The 21814-nt window shown below is 45.2% G+C and overlaps 1 protein-coding gene across 1 annotated transcript in view; it reads left to right on the forward strand.

Annotated features, from left to right (window-relative positions):
• Positions 1-21814, forward strand: part of LOC138670004 (cell cycle control protein 50B-like) — a 90700-nt gene that overhangs the window by 10153 nt on the left and 58733 nt on the right. The window contains exon 2 of the mRNA XM_069756961.1: positions 11558-11784. Within this exon, the coding sequence (XP_069613062.1) occupies positions 11572-11784 (213 nt within the window). The 5' untranslated portion in view covers positions 11558-11571. The remainder of the gene's footprint in view (positions 1-11557; positions 11785-21814) is intronic.

The following is a 21814-nucleotide window of genomic DNA, read 5'->3' on the forward strand; positions in this document are numbered from 1 at the left end:
CAGAGTCCAAATCAAGACATCAGAGAGGAAGGGGAAGAGGTAGAGGAGGACGGGGTGGAAGCAGGGGAGGAGGAAAAAGGTCTCCACAAAGGGATTTTTTAGAGCTAAGTTACCCACTAAGAAATCGACAGAATCAACACAACGCCCAATAGAGCCCCAAGTCCTCAATCTATCCTCACGTAACATCACCAACAGTGAGATGTGTGTCCTAAGTAAAGGACTTTCCTTTGTTCCATCTAGTGATTATGACTGTTTTGAGACAATTAAAGATTTACATCTCTTTGCACGTAAGTTGAAATGGAGGAAACACTTTGCAAAGGAGGAAAAAAGAATATCTAATGAATTGGGTATCCCGGACAGTATGTTGTCAGATGTCCGTTTATTGTTTCACTTGGGAGATATGGACCCCAATTTTAGGGGGGAAGGCCCTTTTACTAACCTCAAAAATAAAAGTATAAGTATGCCTCCAACAACGACTGAGGTAAACTCGATAGATGTCTTTGTTAATTTGGTAACGGAGGAGTTGTTGAGAGTACCAAAATATGTCCACATGCGGAGTCGCAACCTTTCCCGTGAGGAAATGTTAAGTCTCAATAACTTAGAGAAAGATCAGAGTATAACGATTAAGCCCTCTGATAAAGGGGGCAATATTGTTGTCATGGATACGTCTGAGTACAGATCACTGTGTATGAGTTTGTTGGGGGATGCCAGTGGGTATGAAGTTCTACCCCAAAACCCTAGTAATACTATCATGAACGAACTCAGAAGTATGGTTAATGAGGGGTTTAAGATGGGGGTAATTGATAAAAATGAGAAAGAGTTCCTTACCCCACTGCACCCAGTCATGGCCACTTTTTATTGCCTGCCCAAAGTTCATAAGGGGATAAACCCCCTAAAGGGCAGACCCATAGTGGCGGGGATCAATAGCATGACACAGAATCTGGGCCTATATATTGACCAAGTACTGAGACCATTTGTTCTCTCGCTAAACTCATATGTACGTGATACGACGGATTTCCTCAGGAGACTGGATGGTATCTGCATCGAATCAGATATGATTCTTTGCAGTATTGATGTGGAATCGCTGTATTCCTCAATACCTCATGACATTGGCCTGAGGGCAGTGTCTGATTACCTACAGACAAGAGGATGTCAGTACAGCAGACACAACGAGTTTGTGCTCAAGGCCTTGCAAATCTGCATCACGAACAATGTCTTTATGTTCGACGGTAAGTACTTCCACCAGCTCAGGGGCACCGCGATGGGTAGTCCTTGTGCACCAACTTATGCAAATTTGCTCCTGGGCTGGTGGGAGGAAAAAATTGTCTTTAACGACACGTCGAACAGTCTGGAGGACAAGGTATTGATATGGCTACGCTATATAGATGACGTCTTTGTGATCTGGAGGGGAGATGAAGTTGGATTCCATAAATTTGTGGAGGGTTTAAATGTGAATGACCTGGGTCTGCACTTTACATGTGAGACAAATACGAGTAAATTGGCTTTCCTTGATGTCCTGGTCCAAAAGAGTGATGATGGTACTGTTGGGACAGAGAATTATCGAAAACCCACAGCGACAAATGCGCTTCTAAGATGGGAGAGTAATCACCCTAGACCCCTTAAACGGGGTATTCCGAAAGGACAGTATCTTAGACTCCGTCGAAATTGCTCCGACATAAGTAACTTTAAGGAGCAAGCGGACGATCTTAGAAGACGTTTCCTCGAAAGAGGTTATCCTGACCATGTACTAAATGAAGCGTATAAATCATCACTGACAAAAGAACGTAGAGACCTTCTGGTCCAAAAAACCCTTAAATCAGAGGAAGGGACCACACGTTTTATAACACGGTTCTCAAACGGAGCTGAGGAGATCCGAAAAATCCTACAGAAGCACTGGCAGATTCTGTGCATGGACCCGGACATCAAGGAGTCCATTCACATTGCCCCCCAACTCACATTTCGAAGAGGGAGATCGATAAAAGACAGGCTCGTCCATAGTCACTACCAAGGTCCTACAAACAAAAATAACACATGGCTGGGAACGCAACCAGCAGGGTGTTATAGGTGCGGCAGATGCAAGGCCTGTACCTCCATACAAACTGACAGCACATTTGTGAGTAACAATACAGGCAGAATATACGAGATTAGACAATTCATCAATTGCCAATCTGAGGGAGTGGTGTATAAGGCCACTTGCGAGTGTGGGCTTGAATATGTAGGAAAGACGAGGAGAAAACTCTGTAGGAGAGTGTGTGAACACATACGCGACATTAAAAACAAGAAAGACACTTCTATAGCCAATCATATGAACACACATCATCAAGGAAATATCAGTAAAATTAAATTTATAGGTATAGATAGGATCAAACCCCCAAGCAGAGGAGGTAACTGGGACCAGCTCATACTTCAGAGAGAATGTAAATGGATTTTCTGGCTGCATACAGTTCACCCCCACGGGTTGAATGAACAGCTCTCCTTTACTTCCTTCCTATGATATAGGGTTTATTAGGGAATATAGGTAGGGACAGCCGCCGACGAGTGGGGGCGCCACTGCGCAGGACCTAGGGTGCCAACCTCTGCGGTAGGTAGGAAAGAGTGAGAACAGGGTACCCTAGGGCGATGGCAGGCTGTTTCTATCTGGGGCCTCTATTTTCCGTCTTTACCTGTATTTTCAGAAACCTTCCTTTCTCCTGAGTTTATGTCGTCATTCACAATTAATATAATCAATTTATTAGGTCATATTTTTATGGGCCTTTATAATTATTTGCCCCACTGCGCTCTCTCCCTTTTTTCATTTTTTCATTTTAACAAATAGTATCTGTACTCAACGTATCTTCTGTCATTGGTTGTCTTATATCAGCCAAGTATATATGAGTGTCTTACCGAAATCAGTGTAAACCTGCACATTACAATAGTGGTACTGCCAGGACTGGGTGTAATTGATCATTCACGGATGTGAGTAAGTATGATACACGCCCCCTGATGATGTATACAAAACGAAGCGCACCGAACCTCAGTATGAGCCTGAATGAGGCCATATTAAGCGGTGAATGGTGCCTACCATGAAGCGCAGGCGCAGTGTATATTCTGCGCTCTGGAGTGGGCACGGTCTTCGGCGATCCGTATCCCCGGACAGCTAATACTCTTTATGTTGTCACTTCCGGTCACGTGAGCGGCAAGACGTGTCGAGCGTACCGGATGTTGACTAGCAAGGCGCGCTTATTTAAAAGACTGACGCGCAAGTCTAAAGCACGCACACGGATGTTGGCGTCGGCTGGATGATGTACATGCAAGGAACCCCGTAATCACCCCCTGATGAGGATTTACCGAAACGCGTCGGGAGAGGAGGGGATAGTGTCCACCGCCAGATAAAGTACCGAACAAGGAGTTAATATACGGTTCCGGGCGGGTGAGACCGTTCTGTATTTTCTATTACCAGTCTTACTATTATTGGACAGGCACTCTAATTAGGGTTACACGCTAGTAGTGGGCTTAAATGCCAAGTTAGTTGTGTTATAGAGTGTTTAATGTTCGCAACCCCCGTCCATAGCACTCTGTATATGGGTTATCAGTGTATCCGGTTCTTTTCACCCTATAAAGTGCGGACGTAGAGAGGGGTGTCATATACCCGTGTTTTGATACCTATTGTGTCCTCTAACCCGTGCCTGAGGGCTTTCTGGAGTATGGTAGAGGATATTGGGGTATGCTGCGTTTGATGTTGTATTGAGACTCCATGAGTTATATCTGTAGCGCAGCGTATATGTGTTTGTTTGTCTGTTAGTCTGCACCTTGCACTTTTTGTACCTATTTTAATCGGTTTAGTAAAAGTTATGTTTTAGTCCTATAGGAGTTGACATTTTTTTGGGAGGACTATACCACGGCTGAATTTATTACCTTTTGTCAATGAGCTCCGGGGCAATCCAACATGTGGCTCCAGAGGACACCATGATTTTTGCTACTTATAGTCCAAGTCCTCTAAGGCCACTTTCACACTAGGGTCGGACCCAACCCGTCGCAGTGCGTCGGGCCGAGGTTCCGACGCTAGCAGTGAAACGGAGGCACAAAGGAGGCAGCGGATGCATTTTTCCTGCGCATCCGCTGCCCCATTGTAAGGTGCGGAGAGGTGGGGGCGGAGTTCCGGCCGCGCATGCGCGGTCGGAAAAAGCGGTCCGTCGGCAGTAAAAAAAAGTTACATGTAACGTTTTTTGCTCCCGGCGGTCCGCTACAACACGGCGCAACCGTCGCACGACGGTTGCTCCATGTGTCAATGCGTCGCTAATGTTAATCTATGGGGCAAAAACGCATCCTGCAAACAACTTTGCAGGATGCATTTTTTCCCCTAAACGACGCATTGCGACGTATTAAAAAAAATGCCAGTGTGAAAGTAGCCTAAGTTGACTATAACAAAGTGGGGGGGAAAAAAGCAAACAAACAAAAAACATAAAACATCGAATTGCTCCTTTCCCTTATTTAAAAATAAATGTTAAATACATGTTTTTTGTATTCCTGCACTCATAAAGGTCTGGTCTATCAAAGTATAAAATAACCAGATCAGGAAATACTATTAACAGAAAAAAATGAAAAATGCCAAAATTGCAGATTATTTCGAGTTAATAGACACCAAACCTGTCTAGGTTCTTTTATCAACTTAGGCGACTTTCACACTAGCGTCGTGCACTGCACGTCGCAATGCATCGTTTAGGAGAAAAAACGCATCCTGCAAAATTGCTTGCAGGATGCGTTTTTTCTCCATTGACTAACATTAGCGACGCTTTGCCACACGGTTGCGTCATGTTGTGACGGACCGTCGGCAGCAAAAAACGTTACATGTAACGTTTTTTGCTGCGTTGTGTCCGCCATTTCCGACCGCACATGCGCGGCCGGAACTCCGCCCCCACCTCCCCGCAACTCACAATGGGGCAGCAGATGCGCTGGAAAAATGCATCCGATGCCCCGTACCAACGCTAGTGTAAAAGTAGCCTAAGTGGTAACAAAAAAAAGTCAAACTTTGATTTAAAAAAAAATAAATAAAAAATTGCACCACTTTCCAGTACCCGTAGCGTCTCCATTTTTCGTGTTCTGGGGTCCGGTGAGGGCTTATTTTTTGCGTGCTGAGTTGACAATTTCAATTATACCATTTTGGTGCAGATATGATCTTTTGATTGCCCGCTATTGCATTTTAATGCAACGTCATGGCGACCAAAAACACGTAATTCTGGTGTCTTTCCTTTTATTCTCGCTACGCCGTTTAGCGATCAGGTTAATCTTTTTTTTTTTTTTCTTTTGATCGGGTGATTCTGAACGCGGCGATACCAAATGTGTGTTTGATTTTTTTTCTTTTTTTTATAATTGTTTTATTGTGAATGGGATGAAAAGGGGGTGATTTGAATGAAATGTGTGTATACATACATACATACATACATACATACATACATACATACATACATACATACATACATACATACATACATATACACTAGATGGTGACCCGATTCTAACGCATCGGGTATTCTAGAATATGCATGTCCACGTAGTATATTGCACAGCCCACGTAGTATATTGCCCAGCCACGCAGTATATTGCACAGTCCACGTAGTATATTGCCCAGCCACGTAGTATATTGCACAGTCCACGTAGTATATTGCCCAGCCACGTAGTACATTGGCCAACCACGTAGTGTATTGCACAGCCCACGTAGTATATTGCCTAGTGACGTAGTATATTGCCCAGCCACGTAGTATATTGCCCAGCCACGTAGTATATTGCCCAGCCACGTAGTATATTGCCCAGCCACGTAGTATATTGCCCAGCCACGTAGTATATTGCCCAGCCACGTAGTATATTGCCCAGCCACGTAGTATATTGCACAGTCCACGTAGTATATTGCACAGTCCACGTAGTATATTGCCTAGTGACTTAGTATACAGCACAGAGCCACGTAGTATATTGTACAGCGAAGTAGTATACAGCACAGAGCCATGTAGTATATTGGCCAGTCACGTAGTATATTGCCCAGCCAGGTTTGTCACAGGTGAAAAAATAAAAAATAAACACATACTCACCTTTCCGAGGGAGCCCATGTAGTCCACTGCAGGTTCCGGTCCCAGGGTTGGTGTTAGCGCAGGACCTGTGATGACGTCGCGGCCACATGACCGTGACGTCATGGCAGGTCTTTGTAGCGCAGGGCCTGTGATGACGTCGCAGTCACATGACCGTGACGTCATGGCAGTTCCTCCTGCAACGGAAGATGGCGGCCGGCGACAACAGAGCGTGAGTATAGCAGTTTTTTTTTTTCTTCTTATTATTTTTAACATTACATTTTTAACTATTGATGCCGCATAGGCAGCGTCAATAGTAAAAAGTTGGGGACAGACAGGGTTAATAGCGGCGGTAACGGAGTGCGTTAACCGTGGCATAACGCGGTCCGTTACCGCCGGCATTAACCCTGTGTTAGCGGTGACCGGAGGGGAGTATGCGGGTGACAGGCATTTTCTTCCGGACTGTGCCCGTCGCTGATTGGTCGCGGCAGCCATGACAGGCAGCTGGCGAGACCAATCAGCGATTGAATAACCGTGACAGAAGGACAGACAGACGGAAGTGACCCTTAGACAATATATATATAATGTGTGTGTTAAAAAATTGGAACAGCACCAAACGCAGTACCTTAACAAAGTTCACGCATCCCCAGTCAGCAATTTCAGAAGGCTCCTTGCAATGGTAGAAAAAAAAAAGGGGAAACCGCACAGCAGACTTCCAGAAAAAAAAAAAAAAAGATTTTTATTGCCCAAATGGCGTGGCGACGTTTCGGATACAATCCTTTCTCAAGCCTAAGGGGCACTTCCGTCTGCTTGTCTGTCTGTCTTCCTGTCACGGAAATCCCATGTCGCTGATTGGTTGTGACGGGCACAATCTGGCCGCGAATTCGCCCCTTCCTACTCTGTCAGTGCCCCCTCCATACTCCCCTCCAGTCAGCGCTCACACAGGGTTAATGGCTGCGTTACACCACGTTATGCTGCGGTGTAACGCAGTCCATTAACGCTGCTATTAACCCTGTGTGACCAACTTTTTACTATTGATGCTGCCTATGCAGCATCAATAGTAAAAAGATCTAATGTTAAAAATAAGAAAAAAAAATGAAAAATCAATATATACTCACCTTCAGGCGCCTTTCCCACTTATCGCGACGCTCCGGGCAATGTATTGCGGTCTCGCGAGATGATGACGTAGCGGTCTTGCGAGACCACTAAGTCATCTGGGTAATTTCGCAATGCATCGCTGAGAACGGAAGCTGGCGGCCGCATCGCGCACATAGGGACAGCTTCGCTGGACGCCGGAGGGTGAGTATATAATTTTTTATTTTCATTCTTTTTTTTTTTTTTTTTTTTTTTAACAGGGATATGTTGCCCACAGTGCTATATTGGGCTGTGTTACATACTGCGTGGCCTGTGTTATATACTGCGTGGCTGTCTGTGTTACGTGGCCTCTGCTATGTGCTACGTGGCTGCTACATACATACATATTCTAGAATACTCGATGCGTTAGAATCGGGCCACCATCTAGTGTGTGTATATATATATATATATATATATATAATATTTTCTAGCAGCATCTAGTCTCCCATGGAGAGTATTGAAGCATGCAAAAGGAAAAAAAAATATATTACGCCCGATGTCGGAAAGGGGTTAATATAATATGCATACTACTCCTGGCAACGGACGTCGCGATGAGCATCTTACTGCTTAGCCATGTATGGCCAGGGTCACACTTGCGAGTGCAATGCGAGAAACTCTCATCAATACCTGGTACTGCCGCCGGCACTCGGGATCAGAGCGTTCAGCTGCATAGAAATGCATGTGCAGCGCCCCAGAGTCCTGCTCGTTGCAGTAATTGTCGTTCTTCCACCAGGGAGAGCGATGTTACGTCTGATGGCATCAAAGGAGTTCACCCTGCCAAGTATCACAGCCACATACACACTTCACACACCGGTCCACCAGGGAGAGCTAAGGGTTCTATGTACTAGGCAATTCCTCACAAAGGGTAAAACTGGTGGGTTGGTTAGGAAGTCAGGCAGTTGGAGAAGGAGAGGGAGAGAAGCAGACTGGGCTCGGCCCAGGTAATTCCTGTCAGGCAGACAGAGGAAAAAGGAAAGCACATCAGTGGCTCAGAGGGAAAGAAGGACACGGAGCTGCGCCTGCAAACCATGCGGCAGCCTCCTAAGAGAGGACAAGAAAGGAAGTGTGCCGTAGTGAGTGAGAAGTCGTAGCAACAGGAGTGAAACAACCGTGGGAGACCAGCTAGAAGCAGCCTGCCTCCATCTGAGCGCAGATCCGGTGGCCGGAACTACGAGGGAGTAATAGACTCTACGCTTTACTTCAGAGACCGGCAGGGCAGTTGATTCCAAATTGGCTGTCCGACCTAAACACCTAAGCAGACAAGGTGGCAACGCGGAGGAGGGGCGACACTAGGGTCCCTATAAAATAGCCTCAGGCCACCACTGTCATAGGGCATGTCCTATCCATCTGGGGGACAGAGAGAGAGAAGTAACAACAGTGAGGACGTTATGGTAGCTAATGCAAGTAGGGACCTACTACGTTACTGTGCGCAAGGGGAAGGCTACTGATTTCCACCTGGATAAGGGGACTCTGGAATTGCCATCAGACCGGCCGGACTTTGCCTACCCTGTCATCTGGCACTCTGGACTGTGGATGCTGAAGCCTTCAGTAAAGGTAAAGAGACTGCACCCATTGTGTCCTCGTTATTCACCGCACCTTGCACCATCAACATCTACACTTTTGGGAAGCCCTGGGGATATACTTCACCTGTGGGAAGGCATACCATCTAGCTACCATTCCATCACCCCAGCGGACCCCTAAGCAGCGTCGGTCACCCTGACCGAATACCACAGGTGGCGTCATGAACACTACCGTTATTTACGAACTCTGCCTTTTATTGGGCGCTCCTCATAGGGCCACGGTCCGGGTCGGGCCACCATAACATCCTCGCTGAGGGAACTGAAGGACCCGGTACCGAGTACCCCATTGCCCTTACGTGGGGGCTATCCACATGCATGCTCTGGTCCTGAATGCCAGCGGCAGTGCCGGGTATTGAGGTGAGAGACTCACGCAAGTTTCTCGCATTGCAAGAGTGAGCCCGGCCTATATCTGCTGAAGGTCAGGGAGACCAAAACGTCAAAAAATCTCTTTATACGCTGTTCGAGGAGCGAATAGGCTGCACGCCCATCCTTCTAAATGGTTGGGACTCTATCCGTGCACAAACTTTTAGTGGCCTGCTGTACAAGCCTCCCTCCCCCCCCCCCCCCCCCCTATTTTCCACTTTGCAGTATGGCCAGCGCAAATTACCAAATTTAGTAAGTTGTATTCTTCTTACTAAATTTGGTGTACTTTTCTCAAAAGGTCTTTTGGTTTAGGATTGTCATAGAAAACCGATTTGACCTACACAGCAGACTGTGGCCCCGAATCATCCAGGCCGACTGTTTTCAAACAAGCGGCAATAGGGAACGTCGCCGCTTGTCATACATGCCATGTCCCCATCACACCCTTGCTCTGGAGCTGGTCGAAAATGTCTTGAGGCTCTGTTTCCACAATGGGGTTTTGCAGATTTTCTGCACCATTCCGCACCCATTAAGTAAAATTGCATTTTTTTTTTTACAAAAATTTGCAGAGTAAAAAAAAAAAAAAAAAGGGGGGGGGGGGGGAAATAAAAAAAAATTATCAAACCCTAAGGCTATGTGCACATGCTGGGGATTTTGCTGTGGATCCGCAGCGGTTTTGACGCTGCGGATTCGCAGCAGTTTTCCATGCGGTGTACAGTACCATGTAAACCTATGGAAGACAAAATCCACAGTGCACATGCTGCGGAAAAAAACGCACGGAAACTCTGCGTTGTTTTTTCCGCAGCATGTCAATTCTTTGTGCGGATTTCGCAGTGGTTTATACCTGCTCCATAATAGGAATCCGCAGGTGTAAAACCGCAGGTGGAATCCGCACAAAAACCGCAGTAAATCCGCAGGTAATCCGCAGTGCAGTTTACCTGCGGATTTACAAAAACTGGTGTCGAAAAATCCGCAGAGATGCAACCTACGTGTGCACATACCCTAAGGCTATGTTCCCATGATGAGATTTTGGTGCATTTTTCCTGCTTCAAAAATGCAGCGTCTTTCAGTTCTAGCAAAGCGGATGGGATTTATAGAAATCTCCCACCCACAGTGCTTTTATTTTGCACAGTGTAAACTTGCCTGCGGTGCGGGTTTCAAATCTGCAGCATGTCAATTTCTCTTGCGAATACGTGGCGTTTTCTTTGCAGATTTTAACCATAGACTTGCTTTTTATGCATAAAATCAGCAGGTAAAAAATGCACATGTGCTTTTTACCGTGTTTCCGTGGCGGAAACACATATAATCTGAATCTAAGCATATTAATAAAGCTTTTTGTCAAGGCAAAAAACAAGAAGTATCAAAAACAAAGTGGCTTTATGTAAAGCATTACACACCAAATAGGGGCAAAAAGAACGCACACAAAAATGCTATGTAAAACACGACAAATAACATAATTTGAATAATAGGTGCAAAAATTCAATAGCGCCAAAAACTAACCAAAACCTCCTTGTGTGTAAGTAGTCTAAGAGCCACAAAATTTTAGCACAGTCTCAAGTTCCACATTAATTGTGAGACTTATAAACACTTTTTACACCAAAATACTAGCGCAAAACCTTTGAATTTGGCCCTGTACACATTTTTCTGGCATTGAACACCATCGCTACTGTCATCTGACATACTCTACCAATTCCAATTTACTAAAGCGGCCATAAAAGTACTGTTTATACAGACCATGCGGGAAGGGTGTGCCAATGATATAACCAACTCATTGAAATGTTCAAAAATGTAGATACAACATTAAAGAAAAAAAGTTTTATTCTACAAACTAATAATAAAATGCATGAGATGTTCCTTAAAGAGAAGCTGTTACTGCCCTGAAAAGCCAGTATATTCTTACATTCCCAACATAAGTGCTTGAAGGTTGTGCTTTTTTTTTTTTTTATCCTAGAAATATATTAATATACTGTCAACTGCGTATTATTGTTCTTCTTCACGGTAAGGATTGTCCCTTATGTTGTGAGCACTAATCTGGCCATAGGTCAGATACATGTTAGAAGAAGAGATACATGTTGGCAGAAGATTCATTAAATTGTTCCTAGCTTTTTTTTTTTTTTTGACCAGTGACTGACCAAATTTTTGCACGTGAGACCTCCTCTTAGACATGTTTTTTTAATTTGATGTTCTCTATCCAGGATTTTCATGGATTTGTAATGGATACTTGTTCTGTCTGTGGCCTTGTTCCTGTATCTATGGTATTCCCCGCTTTTCTGTCTACTTTCCACAATTCAATTGTACGCATGAATGAGCCATAAATCTCACATATATGGCCAGGAATTCTATGGCGTGATTTAAGAATCTGTCAGCACAGGATGCCACTACATATCAAGTAATGATAATCTGACACCTTGTACTACCTTCTAATCTGTGTTTTTGTTTTTCAAGAAATCTGAAGCAGAATGAGGCCGTCATCCAGGAACTTTGCAAATGATCATGAACCCCTCCCATCTCAGAGACCTGACAACACGGCATTTACACAGCAGAGACTTCCAGCCTGGCAGCCTCTTCTCTCTGCCAGTATCATTCTACCATTTTTCTTTCTTATAGGATTATCTTTTATTGGAATTGGTATTGGATTATATTATTCTTCCAACAGCATAAAAGAATTTGAAGTAAGTGTTTCAGAAAACGTTATTTTTTAATAACCTCCATTAAACTCCAAATGCCTCTAATTCCCTTTTCAGAGTTCATACCACATTTTAAATGGTTATTCCCAAAAAATCAAGTTATCTCCTACTCTTAAGGTAGCAGATGACTTGCTGATCACTTGCGATCCCAACTCTGTCTTCCAGTGATCATGAGATGGAGGCTTTGAAGCTGCAAAAAATGGGCTCTGCGGTCCTGTCCTGAATGGAGAAGAGGCATGCATATTCCTTGTCCTTGGGACTGAAGAATAAAGCTCAGAGCTTTTGTCCAGAAGTCCCATAGACAATGAATGAAGTATAGGCCACACATGCACATCTCTGCTGCATTTAGGATGGGGCTGCAGCACCCTGCTTTTTAAGGCTCCAATCTTAGGATAGCTGTGGTTCCAAGCAATCTACAAATTATCCATTTTCCTGGGGAGGTGGGTTAACGTGATTTTTTTTTTTTTTTGGGGGGGGGGGGATAAAAACTTCTACAGCGAGATGTGAATGCTGCAGGACAACTATTTAAAAGAACATTTTGCCATATGTAATTTTGTTATACACAACATTAATATTTTCTATTCGCCACGACAGCACCCACTAGAGAGAGGGGATCCGCCCCTAGGAACAGGAAACCTACAGAGAGATAAAAGGGGCGGCCCCCCCTCGCTCCTCAGTTGGTTTCCTGTTCCTAGATGGAGACCCACAGAGAAGACTCTATGGATTTAGGAAGAGGAAGACCTGCCTGGACTACCGCCTGTACGACTCTGCTGAGCGGCAGGGGTTCCAGAGCAGGTAGACAGTCGGGGGAAGGATCCTGCGGGCTCCCCCCTCATCTGGTGCGGCTGACAGGCAGCCTGAAGATATCCAACGGTCTCCCTGCTGGGACACCGTTGTGGAGACGCCGACAGTGCGGGTACCTGGTGCGGCCGGTAATAGAGGACGTCCTCCGGTGTGCGTCTGAGCAGCGGTGAGACGGTTCCGCGATCCGAGGCCCTCCTGTCCCTCCAAGGTAAGAGGTGACATGGTGGGATGCAGCAGGCAGCGGCGTCTCCCGGCATACAGGACGCGGGCGCATGCGCAGTAGCGTCGGCGTCCCGGAAATGGAGATGAACTTCCGGGGCACGGTGTTGGAGATCATTTCCGGGGGGAACCGCCATATTGGATTCCCCCATGCGGTGCCATTACTCTGAACGCCGGATTTGTAAGTAAAAAAAAAAGACAGCAAGGGGTGTGTACATTGCTACACTATAAAGTGTAGTCAGTAAGTGCAGTCAGTGTGCCATTATGTCGTCCCAAGAGGAGGTCAGGGTGCACCCTATGGAAGAGCCATTAGTCCCTAGTGGTGAAGCCAGGAAAAGGAATAGTGGACACTCTAAAATAAGTGACTCCACTGATAAGTCAGGAAGAAAATCCTCCCGTTCCACACCCCAGGCTAAGACATCTCCGCAGCCGGTATAAATATTACGCTGGGTGAGTGCGTATATAGCTTCACTGAAGCTTATATTGATTCCTTTGCTTATATTATTTCTAGGCAAAGAGGACGGGGAAGAGTAAGCACAAACAATGTGCCATATGTACCGAACCCCTGCCTGACTCCTATCTTAAAAATCTGTGTCAGGCATATATAGACTACACCTTACGGCAGGAGGAATCGGTTAAAATGAATGAGATACGGCTCATAATTCGGGAAGAACTTCAGTCGTTGGGAGGTGGTCCTACTTCTTCAGTAAATATGGAGAAACGAAGGAGAAAAACATCCTCTCCTAGAGCTGACACATCAGCAGAGAGTGGGGAGGTCGACTCTGATATTTCTCAGCAATCTAATTCCTCAGAGGAAGAGGACTTCGTCTGTTTTCCAACTGAGGGCATAAACAACCTAGTAAAATCAGTGAGAAATACGATGGGGGTGTCTGAATCAAAAGAACCCCAGACGCCACAAGAAGTTATGTTCGCTGGTCTTTCTCAGAAGAAAGGCCACGTATTTCCAATAAATCAGGCCATAAAAGATCTCGTTAAAAAAGAATGGAGTAGAGGTCAAAAGGGGTTGGTCCCAATATCCTGTAAGAGACGCTACCCCTTTGACGATGAGGATTTGAATACCTGGGCCAAGATACCAAAAGTCGATGCGGCAGTTGCATCTACATCTCGCCGTTTCTCCTTACCAGTGGAGGATGCAGGTTCCTTATCGGATCCTATGGACCGGAAATCAGATGCACTCCTTAAAAAATCGTGGGAGGCCTGTGTCACGGCATTCAAGCCGGCTATTTCAGCCACATGTACTGGCAGATCAATGCTAGTATGGCTGGATCAGCTGGATCAAAAGATTAAGAGTGGCGTATCCAGAGAAAAATTAAGGGCATCTATCCCTTTGATTAAAGGTGCTGCGGCTTTTATATCAGATGCCTCAATTGATTCCCTCCGCCTGGCGGCCAGAACAGCTAATCTCGCTAATACGGCTCGGCGGGCTTTATGGTTAAAAAACTGGAAGGGGGATGCCCAGTCAAGATCCAAATTATGTTCCATACCCTGTCAGGGTGAGTACCTGTTTGGAACAGTCCTTGATGATATTCTCACTAAGGCGGGCGAGAGGAAGAAAGGATTCCCTAATCCCTTTATTCCGTCTTACAGAAGGGCGTTCAGGAAGCCACCATTCGGAAGAAAGGGAGGCTTCAGAGACAGGTGGAATAATAAAGATTTCAAACAAAAAGGAAATCTGTTTAATAAACGCCCCTTCAAGCCAACCGATAAATTCCATCAGTGATATTTCTCCGGTGGGTGGAAGACTAAAACAATTCAGTCATCAATGGAAAGAAATAACAACTAATCAATGGGCTATTAAATTAACATCCTCAGGCCTCACACTAGACTTTATTAAAATTCCTCCGGATTCTTTCCTTCTTACCACCTTAAGATCCAAGCCTCAGCAAGAGGCACTTGAAACCGAGGTTAAATCCCTCCTACGCAAACATGTCCTAGTAGAGGTTCCATCTTCCCAGATAGGGAGAGGCTTTTACTCTCCCTTGTTTCTGATTAGTAAGCCGGATGGCTCTTTCAGAACTATAATCAATTTGAGGAAGCTGAATTCCTTTATAAAACCTAAAACATTCAAAATGGAATCCATTCGTTCAGCTATAAAAAATCTATTTCCAAATTGTTACATGGTAGTATTGGATCTTAAAGATGCTTACTACCATATTCCCATTCATAATTCACACCAACAATTTCTTCGGGTAGCAGTTTGTATAGAGGGGCAAATTCGTCATCTACAATATAGAGCAATGCCCTTCGGGTTATCTATGGCCCCAAGGATTTTTACTAAGTTACTATCAGAAGTAATGTCTTTTTTACGGGTAAAGGATACTTTGGTCATCCCATATCTAGATGACCTGTTGATTGTAGGAAAGAGCCCCCTACAGTGTGAGCAGAGATTACAGGAAGTAGTGATATCCTTACAATCCCTGGGTTGGCTATTTAATTGGGAAAAATCTAGACTTCAGCCTGTAACGTGTCAGAAATTCCTTGGGCTCCTTCTAGATTTGGTCGACCAGATTTGTAAACTGCCTGAGGATAAGAAATTCTCCATAGTTGATAAGGTGTCCTCAGCAATAAAAAGACGTAGTATGTCACTAAGATAGGTCATGTCATTGCTAGGCTCTCTAACATCGTGCATTCCTGCGGTACAGTGGGCACAGTTCCATACTAGGCAGCTACAAAAATTTGTATTGGAGGAGGACATTAAGAATAGAGGATGTCTGGATAGAACAGTTTTCCTAACATCGGAAGTATTACACTCCCTTAGGTGGTGGTTGGATCAGAATAATCTTTCAAAGGGGGTTCTATGGGTAATCACTCCTTCTAGTGTTGTGACCACAGATGCTAGTCCTGAAGGCTGGGGGGCTCATTTTCAGGATCAATGGGTTCAGGATCTTTGGTCCAGCTCAGATCTTAATAATTCCTCGAATGTCAAGGAGTTGAGGGCGGTATATTACTCCCTTCTCCACTTTCTTCCCCAGCTCAGCGGCTCTCATACAAGAGTATTCTCCGACAACACCACTGCGGTGGCTTATCTGAACCATCAGGGAGGTACAAGGTCGGACAAACTCAGGGAGGTGGCATCAGACATCATGGAGTTAGCCGAAGATCATCTACTATCACTATCGGCAGTACACATCAGAGGCACAGACAACTTTCGTGCCGATTTCCTGAGCCGTCATACTCTTCATCAAGGGGAATGGATGCTGAGCAGGAAAATTTTCAAAGCAATAACAGCTCGATGGGGTGTTCCTCAAATAGACTTGTTTGCCACAAGAGCCAACCGTCAAGTCAAGATGTTTGCCTCTCTAAACAGGGAGGACAAGCCAGACATACTCGATGCCCTCCAGACGCCATGGACATTCGATCTGGCCTATGCTTTCCCTCCATGGAATCTATTACCTATAGTAATAAGAAAAATAAGGGAGGAGGGCGCAAAAGTTCTGTTGATAGCCCCATTCTGGCCCAAGAGGCCATGGTTCTCATGGCTGAGGGCGATGTCGGTGTCAGATCCATGGATTCTGCCTCAGTCCAAGGACCTACTCTCTCAAGGTCCATTCCTCCATCCTCAGGCAAAGGGCATGAACTTAACTGCCTGGAGTTTGAGAGGCGGTTACTAAATCTCAGGGGGTTTTCTAATGGATTAATCGATACTCTTATGAAGAGCAGAAAACCTTCAACTACCAGGATTTATGTTAGAATTTGGAGGAAATTCCTTCAATTTCATACTACACAATTTTCCTCTGAGATTCCTATATTTGCAATGTTAGAATTTCTACAAAAAGGGCTGGAATTAGGGCTCTCCGTGAGCACTCTGAAGGTGCAGGTTTCAGCATTAGGAGCTCTTTTTAATCATAACATTGCAGGAAATAAATGGATATCCCGGTTTATATCCGCTTGTGAAAGATCAAAACCAATTAACATTCCTCGGGTTCCTCAGTGGGATCTTTCGATAGTTTTAAATGCATTAATACAACCACCTTTTGAGCCTCTCCATACAGCCTCACTAAAGAATATTTCTTTGAAGACGGTTTTGTTAGTGGCGTTAGTCTCTGCCAGAAGAGTGAGCGATCTCCATGCATTATCTATAGATCCTCCCTTTTTAACGGTAACATCAGATAGGATACTTTTAAAAACAGATCCTTGTTATCTCCCTAAGGTGGCTTCTACCTTTCATAGATCCCAGGAGATCTTGTTACCCACCTTTTTATGAGAACCACTCAACTCCAGAAGAAGAAATACTTCACACCCTAGATGTAAAAAGGTCTGTCCTAGCCTATTTAGAGAGAACTAGGGACTGGAGGAAGAGTAGGGCTCTCTTTGTGTCTTTCCAGGGTAAAACCAAGGGTGCCGGAGTCACAAAGAACACATTATCTCGCTGGATCAGAGAGGCCATAATCTTGGCGTATAAAGCTGGAGGGAGAGATCCTCCAATGCATGTCGGAGCGCACTCTACAAGAGCCTTGTCGACTTCCTGGGCAGAAAGGGCGAATGTGCCAATAGACCTTATATGTAAGGCTGCAACTTGGTCTTCACCAAATACCTTTTATAAACATTATAGATTAGATCTATCCTCTACTTCTGATCTAACTTTTGGTGTATCGGTCCTTGACTCAGTAAACCCACCCAGTCTATAGTCTCTGCAATTCTCTCTAGTGGGTGCTGTCGTGGCGAATAGAAAATACCGGATTACGTACCGGTAATGCTCTTTTATAGAGCCCACGACAGCACCCGTTCACATCCCTCCCTTTTCTGTATATAGTTGCACATGGTGCTTGTTTGGTGAGGTGTAAATATTAGAAAGATATAATATGAGGTTGTAAATATGTATATATATGTATATACCTGAACCTGTTAACTAAAACTTGGCGGCGGTTCCTCCTATTCTCTGTAAAACAACTGAGGAGCGAGGGGGGGGCCGCCCCTTTTATCTCTCTGTAGGTTTCCTGTTCCTAGGGGCGGATCCCCTCTCTCTAGTGGGTGCTGTCGTGGGCTCTATAAAAGAGCATTACCGGTACGTAATCCGGTATTTCCTCTCCTTGCTTTTATTATATCATAGGCTAACACTATAAAAACCTATTATTAGACCTGATAAGACTGGTGTGTGTGTATATACAACCCCTGGCAAAAATTAAGGAATCACCGGCCTTGGAGGATGTTCATTCAGTTGTTTAATTTTGTAGAAAAAAAGCAGATCAGACATGGCACAAAACTAAACTCATTTCAAATGGCAACTTTTTGGCTTTAAGAAGCACTAAAAGAAATCAAGAAAAAAAAATATGGTAGACTAGTCAGTAATGGTTAATTTTTTTTTTTAACCAAGCATAGGGAAAATATTATGGAATCACTCAATGCTGAGGAAAAAATTATGGAATCATGAAAAACAAACAAGCAGAAAAACACTCCAAAACATCACTAGTATTTTGTTGTATCACCTCCGGCTTTTATAACAGCTGCAGTGTCTGAGGCATGGACTTAGGCCGGTTTCACACGTCAGTGGCTCCGGTACGTGAGGTGACAGTTTCCTCACGTACCGGAGACACTGACTCACGTAGACCCATTAAAATCAATGTGTCTCTGCACATGTCAGCATGTTTTCACGGACCGTGTGTCCGTTTGAAAAACACAGACATGTCAGTGTTTGTAGGAACGCACGGATCACACGGACCCATTAAAGTCAATGGGTCCGTGTAAAACACGTACTGCACACGGATGCTGTCCGTGTGCCGTGCAGGAGACAGCGCTACTGCTGAGGCCGGAATTCATCCCTTCTTCCCAGCAGAGTTTGCTGGAGAGAAGGAATGAATAATCTTTTTTTTACCCTTCGCCACGACAGCACCCCACATGAGAGAGAGAGGGATCCGCCCATAGGAACAGGAAAGCTACAGAATAAAAGGAGGCGGTCCCCTCTCCTCCTAAGTTTAGGTTTCCTGTTCCTATGGGAATCCCAGGACTTACCTACAGAAGAAGATCCCTGAGCCATGCACCCGCCTGCGTCAGTCTCTGTAAGGAATGGCAGGGGCTGCGGTTCCAGAAGCAGCGGCGGGGGAGCCACTGTTTGCAGCCTCCCCCCCTCGTCTGATCGATGGCCATGGTCCGGGTTCGGTGCCGCTGGTCCGCCCGGCTCCATGAGGACGCGCGCGCTCAGCGGCTGGCTTTTTATCAGCAGTCGCCGCATGGTGAAAAGGAGCGGCGCGTCTAACCCGGAAGTCGCCGGAGCACTTCCGGGTTAGGTCCGGGGAGGCAGGAGATTCGGCGCCACATTTAAAAATCCAGCGCTAGCGTCGGCCGGTGTGTGTATGGCTTCACCGGCCGATGTAGCACACTTGCCTGCAACAGAGCGCTCTCCCAGTATGGAGACAAGCGCCAGAAGCAGCGCTAAAAGTGGGGATCGATCTCAGGAAAAGCGATCTCAGGAGAAACGATCTGCCACCAAACAGAGGGATCTTTCATCAAAGAATCCGCCTCCAGAACCGGTACCTGTCAGCTTCACTGGGTGAGTTGTTGAAAAAGTCTCTTCCCATATGCTGATATATGCTCCTCCTGTATCCCCTCTAGAATAAGAAAAGGATACATAAATCCAAACACAGAGAATGTGCTTTATGTTTGCAACCCCTCTCGGACTCCTATACAAAGAGGCTATGCTCAGAATGCATTATATTGACCTTACGGCAGGAGAATGTAATGACTCCGTCTGACGTCAGAGCCATTATCCGCGAAGAGATGCAGGGTTTGGCGCATGCAGGTAGCACCAGTACCAAACAGCCAAGCAGGTCCCAATCTCCAGCAAGCTCGGAGTCGGAACATAGATCCTCAGAGGGAGATGAAACTCAGCCGAGTTAATCCGAAAATGAAGGGGGACTGTGTCTACCCAATAGCAGCGTTGACAACTTAGTAAAAGCTGTTAGAAATATGATGGGGTGCCCAGACAAGAAAGGGAAGAAGTCGGCTCAAGACATTATGTTTGCGGGGTTAGGACAAAAAAAGCGTAGATCCTTCCCCGTCATACCCACAATTAAAGAAATAGTTAAAAAGGAGTGGGAAAAACAGCATACAAGGGGATTCTTGCCATCATCTGCCAAAAGACGCTATCCCTTCAGCGATGAAGAGCTAAATTCTTGGTCAAAATACCAAAGTTGATGCCGCAGTAGCCTCAACTTCCAAACAGTCAGTCTTGCCTGTGGAAGACTCAGGGACTCTAGCTGACCCATTAGACCGGAAAGCAGAAGCCTTACTTAAAAGGTCATGGGAGGCCAACACAGGGGCGTTCAGGCCAGCTATTTCTGGTACCTGTACTGCAAGGTCGCTGCTAGTGTGGACGGAGCAGCTGGAGGAGCAAATTAGAGGTGGATCTTCAAGAAGTACAATCTTATCGAAAATCCCTCTAATGAAAGAGGCAGTAGCGTTCCTAGCTGATGTGGATTCGCTACGCCTAGCAGCCAGGTCAGCCGGCCTAGTGAACACAGCCCGGCGAGCACTCTGGTTAAAAAACTGGAAAGGGGATGCACAGGCCAAAGCAAAACTTTGTGCGCTCCCCTGCCAGGGTGAGTTCCTGTTCGGGAAAACACTAGATGAGCTCTTAAATAAAGCAGGAGAGCGGAAGAAGGGTTTCCCTAACCAATATCTTCCATCTTACAGGAGAGCCTTCAGAAGACGCCCCTTTACCAGGAACAGGCCTACTGAGCAAAGGGAGTGCTGGGAAACAAATGACCCAAAACAAAAAGGTGCTCTGTTTACCGTATCCTATAACCCAAAACGTAACAAGTACCGCTAACTACGAAGTGGGTGGGAGATTAAAATATTTCCTTTTTAAATGGGAGCAAATAACATCCAGTTATTGGATTCTGGACATTATTAAGTATGGAATAAAACTAGAATTTGAGAGAATCCCTTGGGATTCCTTTATAATAACATCTCCAAGACAAGAACAACAAAAGGCTCTAGAATCCGAGATTCTATCTCTCCTATCTAAAAAAGTATTGATAGAGGTTCCCCGAGATCAAGAGGGAAGGGGCTTCTATTCCCCTTTATTCTTGATCAATAAGCCAGATGGTTCATTTAGAACCATCATGAATCTCAAAAGATTAAATTCCTTTCTACGTAACCATACTTTCAAAATGGAATCTATTAGTTCTGCCATCAAACTTTTGTCCCCTAGGTGTGTCATGGCTGGGATAGACCTAAAAGATGCCTACTATCATCTTCCCATACATACCGAACACCAGCAGAACCTAAGAGTAGCAGTCATCCTGGCGGGACAGGTTCGTCACTTTCAATATGTAGCAATGCCCTTTGGGCTTTCAATGGCTCCACGCATCTTCACGAAAGTGATATTAGAAGTGATGGCTTATCTACGCCAACAGGACACTTTGATAATACCCTACCTGGATGATTTTCTGGTGGTAGGAGATTCTCAATGTAAAATGCGATTATCTAACATAATCTCGTCCCTGGATCGTCAACTTCCAAAAGTCCAGACTGAACCCAAACACCGTTCAGATATTTCTAGGGATCCAGCTAGACTCCGTAAGTCAAAAAAGCTTCCTCCCGCATTCTAAAAAAGTAACCATTCAGTCAAAGGCAATAAAAAATCCCCATATGACTCGAAGAAAAGCTATGTCCTTATTAGGATCATTATCTTCATGTATTCCAGCTGTACCGTGGGCTCATTTTCATACCCGTTAGTTACAGTATGAAGTTTTATTAGTCCAGGGGAAGAAGCGACATCTGGAGAGTAAACTAACTCTTTCCAAGAATGTCATAGAATCCCTATCATGGTGGCTAGATATGGGACACCTTTCAGAAGGTGTACCTTGGATAGTAGACCCGTCTAAAATAATTACTACCGACGCCAGCCCTACCGGGTGGGGTGCACATATGGAGGATTATGTGGTCCAAGACACCTTGAATCAGGCAGAGTTGTCATGTTCTTCCAATTGGAAGGAATTAAGAGCGGTGGAAAATGCCTTAAATCATTTTC

The sequence above is a fragment of the Ranitomeya imitator genome, chromosome 3, assembly GCF_032444005.1.
Source record: "Ranitomeya imitator isolate aRanImi1 chromosome 3, aRanImi1.pri, whole genome shotgun sequence".
Lineage (NCBI taxonomy): Eukaryota > Metazoa > Chordata > Amphibia > Anura > Dendrobatidae > Ranitomeya > Ranitomeya imitator.